We start from the raw sequence: 22,179 nt of genomic DNA on the forward strand, positions 1-22,179 counted from the left end.
TAGATGCAAGAAATTTCTCTATTTCAAAATCCATTTGACGGTCCAGTTAGGGAGTGTCCACAAAACCTTCAACTGGAAATGATTAAGCTACAATGTAATGACATGTTAAAAGACAAGTATCAAGGGAAGAGTCTAATATAATTTTATAAATTCCTTCCAAACAATGAATATGCTCAATTAAAATCATACGCTGTTGAATTGTAGTATTTGGCATTGTCTATCTATATGAAAAGAATTTTCAAAGGTGAAATATGTAAAATATTCAAAATCTCATTACAAGTGTGCAATAATAGATGAACAGAAAATTTTGATAGTAGGGAACTATAATAAGTTACACATTATCTTCTGTAAAATTTGCCATTTTTCTTATTAGTAGACATTATAAAAGTTGTTTAATTTTTGTACATTTTTAATATCATAAGTAAAAATTTTGTGAAAATTTCTCTCATATTATGTAAGTACCATATGCTAACTGATTGCACCACTGGAGCTCCTTTCTCTTGTATTAGTTCCTAAGTAATACCCTCGATTTTGTTTCCTGCCCTACAAATCCTAAAATATTTACACATATGTACAGAAAGAAATTGCTGACTTCTCTATTAGGAGATAATTGCTACTTTCTAAGCTGATACCTAGGATACCAAATTGGGTCATGCAATAGTTATTCCCATGAATTAAAATAAAAATTTATTGACTATCACATATTCTAAGGACAATGCCATGGGAGGTCCTCTCATGGACACAAAATAAATATGGTTCTTGTTTTTAAGAACCTGAAACTAAGTGATAGAGATGAAATGTAATACTGGATATAAATAATTATAATGAAGACAAAAATGTTAAAAAATGCCAGATGCCAATGCCAGGTGATAACAAAATAAATACTAGAGAGGTTCTGAGGAAGGAAAATGTCTCTATTGGTAATTAGAAAAGGGATTCTTGAGGAGGTAGCCATGGTTCCATCATGTCCTTAAATTTGTGAATGTAGTAGGTAGGAAGATTTAGTTCAAGATAGACTAGAATCATTCCTGTGGAAGGCCTGGTTGAAAGAATGGTATTTAAAAAGTAAAGCCAATTTTAAATTTGATGCTAAACTATTTTTTCTCCAAACAATTATTTTACCACATCTCTCATATCTTATTATTCTTTTTCTTACAGTAAAAATTCAGTATATTTAAAACATTACCTTTTTACATTAGATTTTCCTTAATGATCACAAAGTTCACTAAAGTAATGAACAAACATATATTTTATATCCATTGGTTGCCAGGCACAATGCAAGGTACTTACAGGGATGTATTATAGGATATAGGTTCATATTCCTTAGCTTGATTTTAAAGACATTTTGTCCCATTCTACATTGATAATTTTTATGTCTCACTATTTCTCAATCAATATTGTAACTGAATCATTATAAAGACAAAGTCTGTCCAGAAGGAAAAAGTGAAAGAAGGTGAGAGAGAGAGAGAGAGAGAGAGAGAGAGAGAGAGAGAGAGAGAGAGAGAGAGAGAGAGAGAGGAGAGGAAGATGATGTTCAAAAAAGAAAGGAGAAGGAAAAGAGGGAGACCAGGATAGAGGGAGAGAGATTCACATGGCAGATTTAGGATCCAGGTAGCATGATTTTTCTATACCGGTACTCCTTATCCTAAGTGTATTAATTTTTCCTATTTCTTTCCCCTTGGTTCTTACTATGTGTTCTATATTGATTTAATTTGTTCCATAAGCCTTTTTGTTCCATACATCTGGGATAAATTATCTGGTAGTGAACTTTCCCTATAAACCATAAGAACCCTAGGGTCATGTGATGGTGCCAGTTTAGAGCTCATTAATACCAATGAAATAAAATCCTTCCATAATCATTTGAGATTTTAGGATACAGAATTTCAAAAAAGGTGGAAGATGACTCCAGTGTTATACCAATGGCCAGGTCTGTAATGAGAACATGACTTTACCTAAAGGGATACTTTAAAACAAAATTCTGATGAACAAAACCTCTAATTAAAAAAAACCAGTGAAAATCAAAAACAGCCGAAAGATCTAAAGAAACCAATGACTTACAAAAACGCAGATTTAAAAAATAGTATATTAGAAGATGAAGAAAAGGCATGTAAGCAAATTAACTCTATAGTTAAACAGGTGAAGATTCAGTTGCAGATGTAGATCAGTGTAAGAATGAAAGAAAAAAAGGGTGGGTGTTTCTTGGTCAGCCTCTTCTCTCTGGATTTATTATAAAAGAAGTTGCATAACATGAACAAGGTACCCTTATCCTAGATAATTTTAAAATACCTCAAAATTTCATTATTCTAAAATATACCAGTTCACCTCATGTTAGCTGTAATTCTAGGCAATTTTTAAGACCGTATTTTCCAACAGAAAAACAAAGTATATTTTGTGTTAGATATGGACAATGGACATTCAGACGTACTTAACACTCCTGAAGTCAGTAGATATTTTCAGATGAGAATAATAAGGAATAATTAGGGTTAACTAGAAACTCTAGTTAGGGTCAACTAGAAACTTCATTTTATTTGCAGTGCTATCAGACATTCGATCCAGACCAATGAATATTTTCCAAATCATTTACTATTCATGTTGGTTTTAGACAGAAATTTGAGGACAGTAGCAGAGTGTTCTGTACAAAGTTCCAAACAATGTTTCATACAAGTAAAAAACAAACATTTCTTATTATGAATACACAGATGGATAATTAATTTTGCTTTCAAGAGAAACAGATGCTAATCTCTAGACATTCTTTCCAGTGTCTTCTAAAAGATTTGTCTAAAATTATTCAGCAAAGGGAAAGTCATTCTGTGAAAAATTTAAAAGTAAATAAAAACATAGTTATTAATTTTGGTCAGAGATACTACAATCATTGAATAGTTTACCTGAGTCTTAAAAATTAATATAATAACAAGAGTACAAGTGCATGATGTGTCATGGTCAGAGAGTTCCATTATTCTCAGACAGAAGCCAGTCTCCCTACAGAAATCAATTTTGAGCACTCCAACAAAATGTGAATTTTGGTTGGATTGAAACTGATAGCTGCCAAAGCCTTAAGCCTAAGGAAACAAGTACTGTACTTGGATAAAAAGGGCAATAAAAACATCAACCACCCCAAGTTACTTTTTTTTTTTTTTTTGGTACCAGGGATTGAACTCGGGACCTTGCGCTTGCGAGGTAGGCGCCAGAACCACTGAGCTAAGTCCCCGGCCCCCAAGTTACTTTTTATGCAGTGCCTCTTGTGAATTGGCATTATGGTTATATTGGTTCATTTCACCCAATGACAGGATAAAAGAGGGCATTTCTTTTCACTTTGACTTCCCCTTAGGGTGCTGAAAGATATGGGAAAGAAAATGGGTCTATATGTACATACTTAGAAGAAGGACACAGAGATTGATGTTGAAATGATGATGCCTGGTGTATATGTAATAGTGAAACATACCAAAACGAATGTTACTCTATTATCCCGCCTACTCCTAGGTTTAGCTGTCTTATTCTGATTAGAATTGAAACACATATATTAAAAAACAATAAATATATAAAGTTTATTAAAGCTGGGAAATGATAAAAATCTCCCTTTTAGATAGGACTAGCTAAGGAATACTACTTCTAAAATTATGCTGAGTGAAATCACACATATTTATAATGTCAATTTCATTGGTTTTTCAACAGTGGAATGATATTTTAAAAATGATATTGTACTACAAAGTAGTTGGCTTTTTTCTTAAAGTACTACCTTAATTTTTCTTTTCAGAAAACATTTCTTTCCCCTTTGCTATTCCTGCTGACAAGTACCTTGTGTACACATAACATTATGGTCATATAGTTATTAAGTATGCAAGAAGATAACATCTAAAATTAATTTACATTCTATAATATAAATGATAAATATGATATACTAAAGTTTCTTTCTTCAGTATTAGGCTGCATAAGTATTGCATTTTTTTCTTAAGCCAACAACCCTATGAATTATAAAAGTAATTCTTTGCTTCCTTTACTCTTGTAACTAAAAACACTTCTGTTTAAGCAGAAATTTTTCATTATATTTGGTTTACTAAATATATCCTTCCTAGGAAAGAATTGGCCATTTAAAAATATGTGGGATATAATTATTAGGTGATTATATGCAAGGTTACCTTATATATAAATAATGTATCATTCATAACATTTTCCTACAGAGCCAGTCATAAGTAAGGTAGCCAACTGCTAGAAATAAGATTTATGAATGAACTTTATTCTGAAGTTAGGAAGTAATTTTAGTTTTGAATCTCTAATATATGAAAGCTTAGGGAATTAAGAGCAGGGTTAAAGCAAGTCTTGAGGTGGTAAAAATATGTCTGTTTGAGTTATGTCCATTCCTAATAGTAAACAAAGCTAACCTCTTGTACAGATGTAATGAGTATAGGCATTCTGATACTGTTTGGCCTCACAGAAATTATTTATATCTTTCCATTAGAACAACTGATGGTTTATCAATGCTGAAAAATGTACATGGCAAATGCCATTAGAATATTGGACAGAATAAAGGTATTCTGTGAAATTTCCTTTATCCAGGTCTCAATATGTAATCACAGGATTACTGGAAGAGGCCTTTTATCCATACTTTTGCTCTTGGACATTATAGGCCCATTTCCATATGAAGAAAAAAATATGCATCCGTTTACAAAAAATAAGAAAGACTATACTGATACTGTCTTATTCAAAACACCAGTAATCCTGTGAACATGCCAATTCTTCCTAACTGTCCGAATTTTCATTTTCATTCTTTTCACATTGCAAGTTTTTCTAGCTAGCTCAGTCTGACCTTTAGTCCTCAGCTTAAGTGAGGCTTCCTAGTCTTCTCTCTATATAACTTCATTCCCATTATATCTGGTAACTCGGTTTCTTTCATAACACTTAATACAATTTTGGAATTATCTGTTATATTTACTTATTTATTCCCCATTATTCAATTATTAGATTGATCCATATTAAATTATAATTTTTTAAAGGTCAAATGCCAACAATTTTTTGGTGTTCCACTCCATGAGGGCAATTTTTTTGCCATATGGTTTGTTATTATATTTCTTAACTGTGCTTCATATTAGGCACTGAAAAAAATACTTGTTACTGAACTAATGTTAGGCTAACCATTTATATTTATTACTATGGAAAGATGATACTAAATAAGTACATGTATTAAGTACTTTATATGTAATATTTCATTTGATTCTTATAAAAATCATGAATTAGGTACTATTATACTTATTTAGTAGATGATGCTTAAGGTGTTAAATAGCCAGTATATTTAAATATTAAACCAGGTCTCCAAGATTGGGTTTTGATTTAGATTGTTTAATGTTTGTATTTCTTGGGTAAAAAGAATAGTTTTAAAGGAAAGTACAGGAATGATGGAATTATAGGTTTCTTAGTTACTTCCTTAGCACCAGGACACAATACTCAATATGTACAACTTAAAGGAGGAGAGGTTTATTTTGGCTCATGATTTTAGTCCATGGTCAGCTGGCTCCAGGGTGGAGTGGTGGAAGGGCATAGTGGAGGAAAGTTGCTTACATCATGGTGGTCAGGAAGCAGAGAGAAAGAGGATGCATCAGGGGAGGAGATACAACCTTCCAGGCCTTCAGTGACCTGCCTCTCCTGACTGGCCTCACCTCCTAATAGCAAGTCAACTATAGTGTCCCATGGTTGAATCCTCTTCCAAAATCCCTGCATATGAGCACATGAGGTGCGGGGGGGGGCGGCTCTTAATTCAAACCATGATATTCTGACCCTGTCCTCCAAAAGATGTATTCATATCTCTTCATTCAAAATCCACTTAGTCTGTCTCTAAAGAGTCCTCAAAGTTTTAACAGTTTCAGCAATGCTGAAAAGTCCAAGTCTAAAGTCTCCTCTGAGACTCCAGGCAAGCTCTTAGCCCTGAAACCCTGGAGTAATTGAAAAGAAAGTTACACTTTTAGCATACAATAGAACAGGGTAAAGATTCCCTTTCCAAAAGGGGGGAATAGGGGGATAGAAACCAATGGGACCAAACCAAGACCGAAAGCCAACAGGGCAAACATTAAATCCTGTAACTTCATGTCCAACACCTGGGGCAAGATGTGATCTTCAAAGGGCTTAGATGGCCCCCACTCCTACAGAAATGCCTGTTGCAGTTCTCATGGCTCCTCTCTTGCAGCAACTCTCCTTAATGTCTGCAGCTTTACTCATATATTCCATGTTCTAGCTTCTCCAATTTCCTAGGGTTTTCACTGCACTTTTAGTTTCACTCTCACAGCTTGACACACTGCCCCCTCAGCAACACATTGCCTGGCCTCCTAGGCCTCCTTCTGAAATCTGGATGGAAGCCTTTCTGACCTCACAATTCTAGGATTCTGCATTCCTGCCAATCCAGGACCATGTGGATGATGCCAAGGTCTGAGGCAGCTCCAGCAATAGTTCCCCACCCCTCAACCTTGGCTATAGAAGTCTTTGAGTGCACAGATGGTTGATCATTGTGAAAAGAATCATAGAGAATCAATTCCCCAGGTGGTTGTTCTTAAGCAGGGTACCCAGGAGCTCTCTTCTGAAAGCAAAGTTTTTCACTTTTGGACTACTGAATTTGTGAATGGTGACGGCATCCTGGGAATCAGCAAGATTTGTTTTAATGCTAAGTACTTGACTTCTTTTTAATTCTAATCTTTTCAGCAACCATGGTATCTGGGATCAAAAATTTTAGAGGTCATAATTTTACAGGCCTCCTACATTACAGGAGATTCCTTTCTTCCTTTCCTTGGCAACCAGCAAAATTTTTGAAATTATTCAGCTCTGCTTTTTGGTCCTGCTTCTCACGGTAGATATAGCTAAAAGCTGCTGGCAGTACCCATGCCACAGTCTCAACCTCAGGCTGCTTTGAAATTTCCTCTGCCAGATAAATTAGTCTGCTGCCTTAATCTCTGTCACCTACAAAGTCTCAGGACATGAGCAAAATGAAGAGAAATCTTCTGCCACAGCATAGCACATATGGTCTCGGATCCAACCACCAGTAAGGTTCTTGTTCTCAAATGAAACCTCCTGAGCTTCATCTTTACTATTTGCATTTTAATTAGCATTTTGTTCTTCTAAGCTCTGACTAGAATCTCCTATCAAGCTCAGTTTACAGTATTCTAGGGCTTCACTAGCCAGTACCTCCAAATCTTTCCAACCTCCTCCTGCAAGCCAGTTCCAAAGGGTTTTGAACCACATGGACAGTTAGTCATGGCAATGACTCCATCTCTCTGTTATCAAAATTTGTCTTAGTTTCTTATTGCTGAGACACAATACTGACACTCGCAACTTATTTTGGTTCCTGGTTACAGTCCGTGGTCAGCTGGCTCCAAGGCAGAATGGCATGGCAGAGGGGCCCAGCAGAGTCAATCTGCTCACATCATGGCTTCCAGGAAGCAGAGAGAAAAGTGAGGAGCCAAGAAGGGAGATGTATTCTTCCAGGTTATGTCCCCAGTGACCTGCCTCTTTCAACCAGATCCCACCTCCTAACAGCAAGTTGGTTATATCACTCCATGATTCAGTCATCTCCCCAAAGCCCCACATATGAGAAAATGAGGACCTTGGGGTATATTTTTTAAATCTAACCATAACATTTTCAGAAAAGGTAGATATGAAGACAAGTAATTAGTATCTATATTATCCATACTCTGGTGGAGAAAGTGCCTTGAGTATATAGAAGTTCAGAGCAGATACACTTAACTCTTATTCAGAAAAATTTATGAAGGAGGTCTAGTTTTGATTAAATATTGAAAGATTAAGAAATTTTTGCCCTAGAGATAGATAAGGATGGAAGAGCTAAGCAGAGGGAATAAGTTACAGGTATAAAGATAATAAATCGAGGGAAATAAACAGAATTTGGAAGGAATGTCTAAGTAACTATGCATACTTAATATATAGCATAGTGCTTAAGACAATGGGCTCTGAAACTAGATTGCCTGGTTTTGAACCCTGGCTCCATCACATGTTGTGTGTTTGACCTTGGGAAATTATTCAGTCTTCCTGAGTCTCAGCTTCCTTTTCTATGAACTGGAGATAATAATTTTGTCTACTTCATAAGGGCTTTGTGAGCATTAACAATATATAATCTTCATCTGGAATAGTGCCTGACACATATTGTAGTAGGCATTTAATAATTATTAGCTGTTATTATGACTCAAATGCATAGCACACATGAAGAGCAAGGTAACATTTGAGGCTGAAAATATAGATTATGAAACAACACCATTCTATAAAGAATATGGACTTTATCTGATTGGGAGCTACTAGATTCAACTAGTAAAGTTATATCCTTTTGCCAATCTTTCATTTTGCTGCTAATAAGCAACCAAATAGACTGATTTTTATTGCTCTGGAAGAGTTCCTAATGAGCAGAAAATGGGCCATTAACAAGCAGCAAGGAGAGAGGGAGTAAATAATAATCAGAATGAGCCACAATTGGATAATCAATCTTTTAAGAATGATGGGTTGGCAGGATTTGTTAAATGGAGATTTGGTCAATGCAGGTATATTGCTCCAAAATACTGTGAAAAAAGAAACATATCTTTCTGAAATAGAAATTTACTGAGTGTAACTAGCTCGCAGATTAGAAAACACACAGCCCAAATGGGTGCCAGGACTGCTGGTTTTCCTCATAGAGGCTTCCAAGGTGGTCCTGGCTGCTCCATGCTTGGATTCAAGTGGGCTAATGAAGTGGTTTTTTTCCTCCTTTTCCAGTACTAGGCAAAATCCAGATATGGAAAACTCAAGATTTTCAATGTTCCTTTAAGATGAGAATTTCATATTAGACAACATGTAAGCCTGTATTTACCTAACACCTATTGACAGCAAAGTCAATGTTAAAAGGCCTTGATTTGTTCTAAATCAAGTCGTTAGTTTTATTTCATTTCTTCCTTTCTAACAGCCAGTTTTATTATTTGCACTGATTAAAAAAAAGACTGTTAGTCTTAGTTTTGGTGACAAATGGATTTATGATTTTTGCAAGGAAAAGTTGTTTTCCTTTTTTTCCTAAATGATTGAGGTACTGAGTCTGTACAGAAGTTCAACTCAATGAAAACAACATGGTAGAGTCATTTACTACAGATGTGCTAAGTTGACTGGCCTCAGACACTCATTTGTACAGAAGGAAATTCACAAAGGCAATTTGAGCCTCTCCAGTACTGTTCATCAGTAACAGTCACATGACCTTGAAAAAACATTTGAAACAGCAGAGTGAATATGCCAGGAATTCTTTAATTCCTTGGTCACATTTTTAAAAGAGAGAGAGGAAAAAAAGAACATTGTTTAGGAAAATAAGGCAGTTGCATAATGCTACAAATCCCAGGATAAATATTTTTCTTAGTGGATAAATCCAGCAGTCTTTAAGGGTAAGCCAAGAAACACCATGGTGCCATTAAAAAAAAGACCAATGGAAAGATGTCCTTATCCTTCATTAAAATATTCCAAAAAACTTGCTAGTATGTGGAGACAATATTATTTTATCTTAAGTAGTTTTTCTGTTACCATAGTAGGTTTAAGAAATCATTCTCTTAGAAATTACTTTTCCTAAACATCAGTTAGCCAAAACAACATTTCCTTGGACAAATTCTTTATAAAGCATTATAATTCTAATTTTATATCAAATATTAAACTTGTTAATTTTTTTATAGATACAAAACACTTCAACATGATGACATCCTAATACACTAAGTATGCATATAAAAATTTTCTAACTCATTCTGTGAAAATGTTAAAAAGTAGTAGACCATGACTTATGATCTGATAGCTAATTGCTTACTAGTGACACCACCAGATGCTGTTAAACTGTGGCCATGGTAGGTACACTGAAGCAATATTTACATTACTGTAATTCATATTAGCTTTTTTGTCATCATAAAGCTCAATGAATTTTCTGTCTAGTCATATTATAAAAGGACTTGTGGCTCAGAATCTATTTTCTAAAAATAAAGCTCCCAATTGAAAGTGTAGTAATTTAGAAAATGGAGCTAAAATATGTACATTTCATTATCTAATTTACACTAGGGCTTTTCCTTCTTTCCATATACTAGGTCTTGCTTATAAGTATTTAAATATGGTCAGGTTTCTCTCACTTAAAAATAACTTTTTTTTTCATTGTTAAGAAAGCAACTTTATTTCATTGAGCACAGTGTAAATTCCAAAGCTTAATTGTATGCACTGTGTTTGTACTGTAGCCCCTTGTTAATTTATATGACTACACAAAGTATTGTGAATGGGAGAGGAGTGTTTTCATATTTGGGAAATCATTCAAGAAAAGGTCTTTTCTGTATAATCCAGTATATCAGTAAGAATAGATACAAAAAATGGTGTAAACTAAGGACGTAATGTTTTAAATTTTACTTTAAAAGCTAGACTTTTTACATAAAACTCCTATAAATAGTCTTAAGAGGAATCCAGTGAACAACACATTTGTACTGTAAGCAAGCATAGAATAAAGCATCATAACTTATGGATGATCACTTAATAAAAATAACTTTCTACCTTAAGTATATTCTCTAGTTCTTATTCTACTTCATCATGCAGAACTAAATTTCTCCATTGAGTGGTGTGAATATTTTGATGTTCTCATCATTCATTCTTAAATGGTAATCATTTATGTCCTTCACTAATCAAACTACTGATGATCCCCATATACCAAAGTATAGTGGTCATACCTTCATTTTATTAGATTTATGTATCATATTTGCACAACAGTGAAATTGCCTACAGCATTTTTCTCAGGATGTATCCTTGTCAAGCAACACATGGATGCACTATTTATTTATATATATATATATCGACTTGCATCCTGCATATTTGCTAAACTCAATTTATTCTGTATTTCTTACATATATAGTTGTATTATACAAAAATAAAGATAGTTTTATTTCTTCCATGATGATTTGAATGTGTTTTACTTCTTGTTATTACTCTAGGTGGAGCCTCCTTGAATTGGCTTGAATCTTCAGTATAATGTTGGATGTGTCATAAATGCTAAGGGTAATAAAGATATCTGTAGGCATATATGGCTTTAGAAGGTTTGTCCTACAAACACCTACATTGATAATACTTTTTGAAGGAAGCACTCAGTAGAAACTAATTCAGGATACTCTACTCTGACATAAACAAGGATAAACTTGAGTCATTTGTAGGAAAATAGATGCACCTTGAGACCATAATGTTAAGTGAAGTAATTAGACACACAATCTTAAATATTGCATAATTTCTCTTATATGAAAAACTCAATATATATCAAGTATGAAATAAAAGACATAGGGCTGGGGATTTAGGTCAGTGGTTTCGCCGCCTGCTGTGCAAGCACAAGGACCTGAGTTCGATCCCTGGTACCCCCCCCCCAAAAAAAAAAGAAAAGAAAAGAAAAAAAGAAATAAAAGATATAATAGGAAAAAAGAGAAAGAAAAAAAATACTGTAATCCACCATAGACAATGTATCTAAAAGTGTACCTTGACCTAGTACAATTGTTTTTACAGCTTTTATATGTTCTCTGGCTTATAAGTCTGGTTTTCAATCTGTATGTATGACAATTTACTTTATAAGATCTTATAAATAAATGAATATGATGCTGGAAAAATAAAAGGGGGATGAACAAAGGGGGAAAAAGAAGGAAATTGAAATGTGTACATGTACCAATTACCTACAGTGAATGCAACCATGTACTACAAAGATGTACTAATAAATGCAAAATAATGGTGATCAAATACTAAATTTACTACTCAAAAAAATGTTAGACATGGAAGGAATGAAAAGAGAAAGTAAATTTATAAAAATTAACTGAAAATTATAGGCAGTGTGAGAAAATGATGGAGAGGAGAGGTTTATTAAAAGGAGGGGGCTACTGAGGGTACACATCAATACTTGTTTTGTTATAAGGAAAATATAGTTAGTGATATGTTAAATAAAAAGATTTAAATAAATATACATTTGATTCTTAAATTTGATGCAACTGCTACAGGGACAACAAAAAATAGGTGACTTTTAAATCATCAGAAGAAAATTGAGCCATCTGATGGAATTCAGAAAGGGGAAGAAAATAAACCAAAACAAATAAACAAAACAACAACAAAAACCAAAGCCCAAGCTCCAAACCCTAAAAGATAGTGTAGGACAGGGGAAATATGTTAATGGACAAATTTTAGATGCATTCTCCCTAGAATCTAGAGCAGAAGAATTTCTATTAATTGCTAATATTTTTAAAGGTAGTATTGAAAGTCCCTTAGAACTTATATGGAAAGAAAAAAATGAATATAAGGAAAAGATAAATTTTCCAGATTTAAATATGATATTGTCTACTTAAAAACCCAATAGAATCACAACAGCAAATTATTAAAAATAAAAAATTCAGCTATATTAGGTTATCCAAATCATAACTCATATTTAAACAAAAATACCTAGAAAACAACAAGAATAAAAATACATATGGGCTTTATTGAGGAGCAATACTGCAGATTGAAAAGAACAAAGAATATGGAATTAGATTGTTTTTGTAGATATGTGATTGGAAATTACTCTCTCAGTGTCTATTTTCTTATCTATAGAATGAGAATTCTAACTATCTCATAAAATTGTACAGATTAAATGAGTTAATACATTAGAATATTTACAATAGTCTCTGTACATACTAAGCACTTTAGTATGAAGTTTTACCATTACTGTCATGAAGAAATTCTATCATAAGACCATGGAAGGTGACAGGAATAAAGAGATATTTCACACCCTTATATTAGATAACTATATAAGAAGATATGAATTTCTCCAAAAAAATGTATACATTCAAGGCAAACCCAATGACAATTCAAGTTGTTTTTTTTTTTTGCTTAATTTACTTTTAGAAGAATTCAACAAAAGGAATTCTAAATAAGTATGGAGAAATGAAGGTCTATAACTACCTAATAATTCTTTAAAAATTAAAAGAATTTATTAGTACATGTTTACAATTCATGCAGTTTACAACCATCCTGGGGAGTGGTTACGTATACATATTACAGCTTGGTTTTTTAAAAAATCCCTTTCCTTTTCCCTCCCCCCTCCTCCTTGGATTTCCCATCCTCTTTTTCATACTTGTTAATATTATTTGTCTTAGCTCATGTTATGGCATATAGTGTTTACATTAATTGGGGTTATTAGGTTCGTATACATGGCATATCTTTATTCCTCTCATTTCCCTTTCCCTACTTCACCCCTCACTCCTGTTCCCTTGGACCACTTCCCTATAGAAAGAAATCTGTTCCCTTTCCCCTTTCTATCCTTTACAATTTTCTTTGTACTTTGCCTCACTCAAATGAGAGATATCATGCAGTATTTAAGCTTGTGTGTCTGGTTTATTTCACTCAACATTATGTTTTCCAGGTACATTCATTTTCCTACAAATGTCTCAAATAAGTAATTTTTTATAGCTGAGTAGCATTCCTTATATATAAATACTACATTTTGTTTATCCAGTCATCTGTTGATGGGTATACAGGTTGCTTCCAGGGAAGTAAACTTATTCCATATTTTGGTGTGCTGCTATAATCATTTATTATGTAGTCTGTTGTTTTTTTAAATTGTGCTAAAATATATGCAACATAAAATTTACTATTTTAGTCATCTTTTGGTGTATATTTCGGTGGTGTAGTTTATATTAATCACTGTTATCCAGTTCAGAGGCATATTGTTGTACACCCATCATCATTTTCTATCTCCAGAACTATTTATCTTTCCAAACTGAAATTCTGTGCCTATTAATCAATAACTCCCTTTGTTTCCTGAAAACTCATTTTTACTTTCTTACTTCTATGAACTTGCTCTAGGTACCTCATGTAAGTGGCATCATATATTTGGCCTTTGTGTCTGGCTTATTTCACTTAGCATAATGTCTTCAATGTTTATCCCTTTTGTAGCATGTGTGAAAACTGTAAGTCTGAATAATATTCTATTGTATGTTTATACCACATTTCCTTCCCTTCAACCGATGATGGACATTTTGGGTTGTTTCCACCTTTTGCCTGTTACAAATAATGCTGTTATGAGTGTTGGTATAAAATATTTTTATGATGGATATGGAATTTACTTCAACATAGCAACTTTTTGTGATGCTGGGGATTGAACTCAAGGCCTTTTGCTAGCTCTACAACTAAGTTACATCTCCATTCCTACAGTAAACTTTTTACTATCTATATTTATCCCATATGATCATGTGTATCATCTTAAACATACACAATGAAATTTGTTTAAAAATATCTTCAGAAAAAATATCTTCAGGATCCTGATATGAATGTTTTTAGATATATAACCAAAAATGAAAATGTTGAATCGTATGATAATTCTATGTTTAATATTTTAAAGAAGCCACCAAACTGGTTTTCACAGTAGTGCACCATTTTACATCTCTAATAGCAATGCACTAGCATTCTAATTTCTCCTCATTCTTGCTTACATTTCTGATTTGCTGTTTTGTTTTTGGCAATAGCATCCTAATGTGTGTGAATTGCTAATCACCGTAGTTCTGATTTTTATTCATCTAGTGGTAGTGATGCTGTGCATCTTTCCATGGGATTATTTGGTCATTTGGAGAAATGTCTATTCAAGTCCTTTTCCATGATACTAGTTTTGAGTGGGGACTGAAATAAGGAAAGTCTCTGCCACAGATTCAGGATGCTATTTGAGCCACACTGAACTTATGAATGAACTGATTTAATAATATCAGAGGGTTCTGATATTGGAGATGCTGTATGAGTCCTTTGGTAATTCCCTAAAAGAAAACCACAGCTTACAGACATAAAATTTTGGAGACAGGCTATGCCTTTTCAGTCAAATGCAATTGCCCAGTTGGAAAACAACTGAATGAATGATCCTTGGACATCAAATGGCTTTATGTTCTGAGCTGCCCATTATGTACTAAGTGACATCTAGTCCACTGAATCATAAAATTGGATATGCAGCCCAGAATGCTACTCTTAAATAAAAGTGGTGCATATTGAGATTGGGTTTTAGCAGGTCCAGAAAGCACAGACAAAATGTGTAAGGTGGCAATTGTGATTTTCATGATACTTGTTTCTCTTATTTTCACATTGCTCCTTCAGCCTTCCTAAAGAATCCCCTTTACCAGTTAATGAAGGAAGAAAAGCACAGATCTGATTTTGGATGAATCTTCACTGATTGTCAATATTAGAAGTAGAGAGCTGCTGACTTAAGAGCCTGAAAGATACTAGTAAAGTGAACCTTTCCCAATGGGTAGAACTTGAGTTAAAATACATAACTGAAAGGAGAGGTGACTTGAGATATGGATCTACACTGACTGAGTAAGCAGTTAAAGGTTGGCCAGCTGGTCAAGGACTGGAAATGATGAAAGGCTAGTGATAGCAGGTCTGCAGAAGATGGGTTTAGAGAAACCTCTCAAAATGGAATCAATATAAAGATAAATATATTTATGTAAACATTGAGAGCCTGTTTTATAGAGGAGGCTCCTAATAAACAGGTAATGAAATGGATCATTTAGTAGATGTCAGTCAACATTTTTCCGTATTACTCATTGTGGTTGTTCAGTGTACGCAGGCAGGAAACCATGTGGACTTTCCTCACCAAGGCTCATTTGGCTACCAACCTGCTGACCACCTGCCAAAAGCAGAGGCAATCAGTGAGCTCTCAGCACGGCAGTGTTCCTTGTTGGGAATAGTTGGAGTATCTGCAGTTGTCCTCACAGGGTAAACCCATATTTTATATATGGATTTGTTGTTTCTATCCAAACTTCTTCTGGGGTTAATGATTGGTAGACTGTATGAAGAGTTATTTATCAGAAGAGAAAGGGTTAATGTACCTATATAATGTGAACATTGCCAGAAGGTTGTTTGTCACAGTGAACCATTAGATGACTTGATGTGAAAAATAATGACTTTAATGTGTCACTGATGTTATTGTATCTCATATAATGAATGTGTGAAAATATGAAAATTTTGATTAAATACATTGTAGTTACTTATTTTTATTATCCATTTCTGGAATGAATATCTGAATTTTATCCAGATAACAAATTATTTCAAATTACATAATTAATAAATATTTAAAATTTATAATAAATCTATATGCTATTATTAGTATTTATAATCCACTTTTTAGTCTTATAAGCTACCTTACACATCCATGTATATACCATATTCTTGATTAAACTTGTGTGCAGCAGCAAGAAATATGACAGATTTTCAAATGTGGTTTTCCTTGTTTGAACCTTTAAAATCTTATTGAAAGAAATAGGAAAAGATTCACTTTAACATTTCCAAGTAAAATTAAATCCACAAATACACAGAAGCCAGATCAAGTCAATAAGTTTTATTGTTTCAGTTTTTAAAAAAATTCACAGTTTCATTTCAAGACTATCATAAAGTATCCTGGAGAGGGCCAAGAAAATGAAGGCCCAAATAAAGTCCTCTTTAACCACACAGATACTAGTGGCAGAAGTTTATAAAATACTTATTTTAATTAAAAACTTCAGTTTAGCAATCAAAATTGTCTAAGCATTAATCTGATGCACTTACATACTTCTTCCAAAAACAATAGAAACTATGTTAAAATTCCATAAAAATATTAATCTTTTCAGGTAGAATCTGACCACATCTTTTATTTGTGAAATAACTAAATTGATTGCATCATAGTTTCATAGTTTTGTATTTGTTGTTTTTAAAGAGAGGAGATAACCCATCACAGTGAAAAAAAGAATATTAATGTGGGTTTGAGTTTAGTTACACAACCATGCTAACTTTGAATAAACAACTAGGATTGATTTATTATTTAAGAAAATAAAAATATATCAATAGATAAACATACTCATATAGTAGAAATATGAAAGGGTAAATTTTACTGAGTTTTTAAAAGTATGTATTTAATTTTGGATAACAAAAATATCTGGATTAGGTTGCTGTTAGGGAAGAAAAGAGGAAAAATGGCTATGTGAAGGTGAATAAATTTAAATTTCTGATCAAATAAACAGGTAGAAATCTGTATAAAAATAGAGTGTATCTATATCATTGTATCATCCCTAGATGAACACAGAGAAAACATTCACACAGTTCTTAAAAACACTTGGGCTATAAAAGTAAAGGGAAAATGATTTTTGGCAGAACCTATCTGGAGTAACTACCAAGACCTAAATGCTCCAAAGATGGCTGAAGATACTTGATGAACTCAGAGTACAGTCAGGTTATATAGCCCCTAAAATTTTGTTTTCAGTTCTTTCAAAAAAGTTTTTATATGCTATAAAGTATTAATACTATGAGGTATTAGATATAAATGTCCAAGAGAATATGACCATTGACATCCCTGGAAATGTTAATATAATTCTTAAATAACTATTAAAGAAAAGATTGGCTTAATTTGGGCCAATGCCAAGCTAAGAGAGGCAAAATATCTATGATCTAGCAAGGAGACACTGATGCATAAGAAATAAAGAACAAAGAGATATTCACACTACTCACAGGAAGTCCCTGTTTTCCCGGTAGCCCAACGTTTCCAGGATTTCCTGAAATGCCATCGGCTCCATGGTATCCTTGGTTGCCTTTTGGCCCAGAAAGGCCTAGAAGTCCCTTAATAATTGAAAATTACTTGAATTATACAGAGATGCTGAACAGATATTTAAGTGAGAAATACCTTTATATTTTTTGGAGAGGTAAATTTACACTTCTGTACCCTGCCCCAGGCCAATTTTTTCTTCATTTCCTACTATTCCTTGATAATTTATTTGGGTGAAATAGATAGCAGTCTTTAAAAGTTCCCTTAAAAATCCAAGATTATCAGCAATCTACTGTGATTAAGCCTTAGTGTAACCATTTGATCCTTAGTGTAATTTTATGGTATTTCTCATCTTGCCAACCTGTGCTTTATCCAGGCATCAAGGAAAGATCAGTTTCACTGATCAGTGTACTGGTCAGTTTACCATGCTTTTACCTGCAGATGACAATCATTTACCATCCACAAAATTTTGTATTGTATTATTTTCCCGAAAAAACGAAGCATGGTTCTTTTTGTTGGCTTTGAATCATGCCTGAAGAAAGGTTTGAATATTTTGTTTCTGCCTTTGGGCAACTGGGTTCTGTCTGTAGGGATCTCTAATCTAAATATGCTCACAATTTATCTTTATTTTCTCTAGTTTTCTTTTTAAAACCAACAAAGTTTAAGGAAAGCAGGTATATAGGGATTGGTTGAGAGACACCAGAAGTCTTTGGTAATAAGCCGGTCAATACATAACTGCCTGACTAGAGGAGGAAATTGAGGTTCAGGTAAAATTAATCTTTGTTTTGTGATAAGAATTTTTTAAAAAAATGAATGTTCAAAGACTTTCTATTCTATTTGCTAGGAGGAGAAGCTGAGTCCTCCAATTAAAATTCAGCTCATGTTTTTTAAATCATGCTTAAAGATCTTTGTAACAATCATTTAGTCATGATTTCAAGTTCCCTGTTTTCCACGGGTTCGCCATGAGAGAAAAGCATTGTCCACAGAGAGGGCTCCGTAACAGAGGAAAATAGTATCTTTTAGTTGAAAGGACATATTTAAACCACAAGTTTGGTTTTGAGTTAGTGGTCATATTTTGTTCCCGCTGTGTTCCAGCATGGGTTTAAATTTTTTGCCCCAAGACAATATGATTTATCCAGCATGACAAAGTTGGCTCTAAACTTTTCTACTTGGTGAAGTTGTCAATTCTATTTAGAAAAACAGGAAAGATGAAAGAGGCCTTTTACTTACCGGAATGCCAGGCTTTCCAGAAAGACCAGAAGCTCCTTTTTTCCCCTTAGGGCCCTAAAATGGGAAGCACACTTGTCAATTGGCAGTAACAGAACAGAATGCTGTGAACTGGCTGCTACAGTAAATCCTGCCACTAACTAGTCCTGTATCACTGAGATCGTCATTTAACTTCCCTCGGAGTCATAATGCCTCCACCTGAAAATGAGAGATTGTGATCAGATCTCTTAGGAACTTTTTTCTAGTTCCAAATTCTATGATTTAAAACCTTAAATCATAGTTCTAAAAGGGAACTACTTATTTAATAAATGTGACCAATTCTAGGCAGGGTCTTTGTCTTCTTTTAAAAATATTTTTTTATTTTTAAAGGGATCTTATATAATTTATTATTTTAAAACTAATTTTATTGGTGCATTTTAGATATTCATCATGATCACATTCATCATAGGGAATTTGTACCCGTACATAATATACCTTGATTCTTCTTTTTTCCCCAATCCCTTCCCTTCCCTTCAACCCCTCTTCCTCTCTTTATTTACAAAAGCTTTATTTCTATTTTTCCTTCTATTTTTTTCCTTTCCCTTCCTTCCTTTTCCTCTCCCCCCTCCCATGTTCTCCTTCTCACTTGAACGATTTTCTTCCTATTTCCCAGTATCTATTATACATTTCGGTCCTTATTTACCCTTTTAGTTTCTTACACCATAGAAAAAATGCAAGATTTAAACATGAGTGTCTGATTTATTTCACTTCAGAGTATTGTCTCAAGTTGTATTCATTTACCTAGAAATGGCTCAAGTCTATTCTTCTTTATGGCAGAGTAGTACTCTATTGTATTAAAAAAAAAAACCTCACATCTTTTTTATCCATTCATCTATTGATGGGCATTTGGGCTGTTTACAAGATTTAGCTATTATAAACTGTGCTGTTACAAACATGGGTGTGCATATAATACTGTGGTATGATGCTTTTAATTCTTTCAGGAAGATACCAAGGAGAATAGCTGGGTCAAATGGAACCACTGGTTTTAGTTTTTTCAGGAATCTTCACACTGATTTCCATAATCTACACTCTCACCAATAGTGGAGAAGTGTTCCACTTTCCCCCACAGTCATGCCAGCATTTGTTTTTGGTTGGTTTTTTGATAATGGCCATTCTTTCTGAAGTGAGATGGACTTTGTCTCCTTTTGAAAGTAGCTAATTTCAGTAGATATTTATTGAATATCATGTATTCTGGTATGTGTTAGGAATCTGAAGGCAGAGTTCCTGCTTACAAAGTTCTTAATATATAGTAAGGGCCTAAGATGTGCTTCTCTGGAAGCGCAAAAGCATATTTGCAAATCAAGGAAGAGATATTTATTTCCCAAGGAAGTATTTGTTTTTTCATGTGTGTGATGTTTTAAGTCATAATTGATTTAGCAGTAACTGGTCTGCCAGGATAGTTAGAAACTTTGCCCTTACAAATCATGCCATTGTTCTGATGATATCTTAAAAGTTTTTTTAAGAAGAAAAATATGGAAAAGAGTGACCTGGTACACAAATAAAAAAAAATATTGTCATTACTGCACACATTTCTCAGAAATCATCAAAAGTACTCTTAAACATAGTAATTCTGTCATAAGTATAAAGACAAACTGCTCAAAACTTAACAACATTTAAAGGAATGATTTTAGATGTTACACCTTCTGAAAATGAGTTTAAGCTTTTTAGAAGATATAGTATATGTAATCATAGGGAAAAAAGCATGTTCTACAAGAGTTACAAATTCTACTTTTAAAGAAATTGATAATGGGGAGATAGATGAATCAAGTATTCTATTCAATCTTTGAAAACTATTTTTAAAAAATTTGCCCTAAAAGTCACTAATGCAAAGTCTAAGGCTAAGCATACCACACAATGGGATAGTTGGTGACCTGGGTTTAACTGAGGTATATATAATTTCTGAAACATATGATACTTATAGTAAAATGTTTTTAGAAAGAAATAAAATAACCAAATAAAGACTGAATATTGAAAAACAGTTCTAAATTCAGTCATCTTGAATAATACTAATGCCGATAACCCTCAAATATGTTAACCAGAGTGTTCACAGTATTTCTTTTTATGCAAACAGATAGATCTACCCTAGACTCTTGATTTTCAAAACAGACTTTTCCTTGGCTCAGGAATTTCAAAACGGTCCAATGAAACTCATGGTGGGATTAATAATTTCAGAAAAATATATCTTCAGTTTCAAAATCATCCTTTTAAAATACAAAAACCTGACTCTAAATATTAAAAATCTATTTTTCTGTGTAAATAAGAATAAGGTTATAAAGGACAGAAATCATAAAACACATGCCATAAAGAACAGACTCGAATTACAATAATGTAACAAGGGTTCTTTCTCTGTAGGGGGATATAAAAATATTCAAGTTAAGGAAGAAGAGAAGAAGAAGAGAAGAAAGGCTTAGGTTCTGAAAGAATCCTGCAAAGAGTCCTTTGTTCTACACCTTGCCCCCAAACCACAGGGTGGGTTGAAACAATAATACTATCATATAAGTTTGGAGATCTGGACACAAGAAAATGCCTAGAATAACTAATGTCTTCATTGAGAAGTCCACATAAAGTGTACTGAGTGTCAGCAATAGAGCAGAAATTTCTGCATGATGTGTCTAGGACAGTGGAATATCTCTCTGAGTTCCCCAAGTACCCAACATAATGTGAGGAGCACAAAATGTTATTTCCATGTTGCCAAGTATAGAAGAATACGGGCCTGAGAGCCCTATCTGAGGAGGCCTTGCTCTAAACTGAGATGAGAAAATAACTGTGAATATAAGCATTGGCCAAAGAACTTCTGCCAAGAAGGCCAAGATAGATGCCAACATAATGGGATGATGGTTATTAAGGGCCAAAAGAGATGATGTACATTTCAGTGGATGTTAGTGTGAATGGATGTTGACTGAAGACTAAAGTCATCTCTCATTCTTTGTCCCCACTATTGCAACCCTGAATGTTACTGCAAACTTGTGAAGAAAGTAAATGGGGAAAATTCTCAATCAAATATAGCATATTTGAGTAGATGGAGTTAAAGGGTGTCAACTGATTAGATTTCCACCTGTTAGGTTTCTACCCCAGGCAAGATGGACACTGAAGACAGATGTTAAGTTCCAATATAAAGAATACAAAATTATGTGTTTAGTATATGACACATCTATGTGTCTTATTCTAAATATTCAAATGACAAAATAAAAAAGATTCACATATTATAACAAGTCAATTAAACATTGAGGTGGTCCTTATGTTGAGGATTATTTCAGAAGAGTTAAATATTGTGCCCTGAAATCTTCATCTGTGGACCCATCTAGTTTTCCTGAAAATGAGAATGTTACGTAGACTTGGATGAGGCATTAGGGAGCAACTCATAATAGAACACCACTAAAGAAAAATTATGAATA

The 22,179-nt window shown here is 33.7% G+C and overlaps 1 protein-coding gene across 4 annotated transcripts in view; it reads right to left on the reverse strand.

The window, feature by feature from the left end:
- Positions 1 to 22,179, reverse strand: part of Col24a1 (collagen type XXIV alpha 1 chain) — a 313,236-nt gene that overhangs the window by 51,911 nt on the left and 239,146 nt on the right. For all 4 annotated transcript variants that reach the window (XM_021255434.2, XM_004841343.4, XM_021255435.2 and 1 more), the window contains exons 47-48: positions 18,749 to 18,802; positions 17,485 to 17,592 (exon numbers count right to left, since the gene is read on the reverse strand). In XM_021255434.2, coding sequence (XP_021111093.1) covers positions 17,485 to 17,592; positions 18,749 to 18,802 — 162 coding nt within the window. The remainder of the gene's footprint in view (positions 1 to 17,484; positions 17,593 to 18,748; positions 18,803 to 22,179) is intronic.

The sequence above is a fragment of the Heterocephalus glaber genome, unplaced genomic scaffold, assembly GCF_053883595.1.
Source record: "Heterocephalus glaber isolate CG9 unplaced genomic scaffold, H.glaber_assembly_v1.0 deba00001442, whole genome shotgun sequence".
NCBI classification, from domain to species: domain Eukaryota; kingdom Metazoa; phylum Chordata; class Mammalia; order Rodentia; family Bathyergidae; genus Heterocephalus; species Heterocephalus glaber.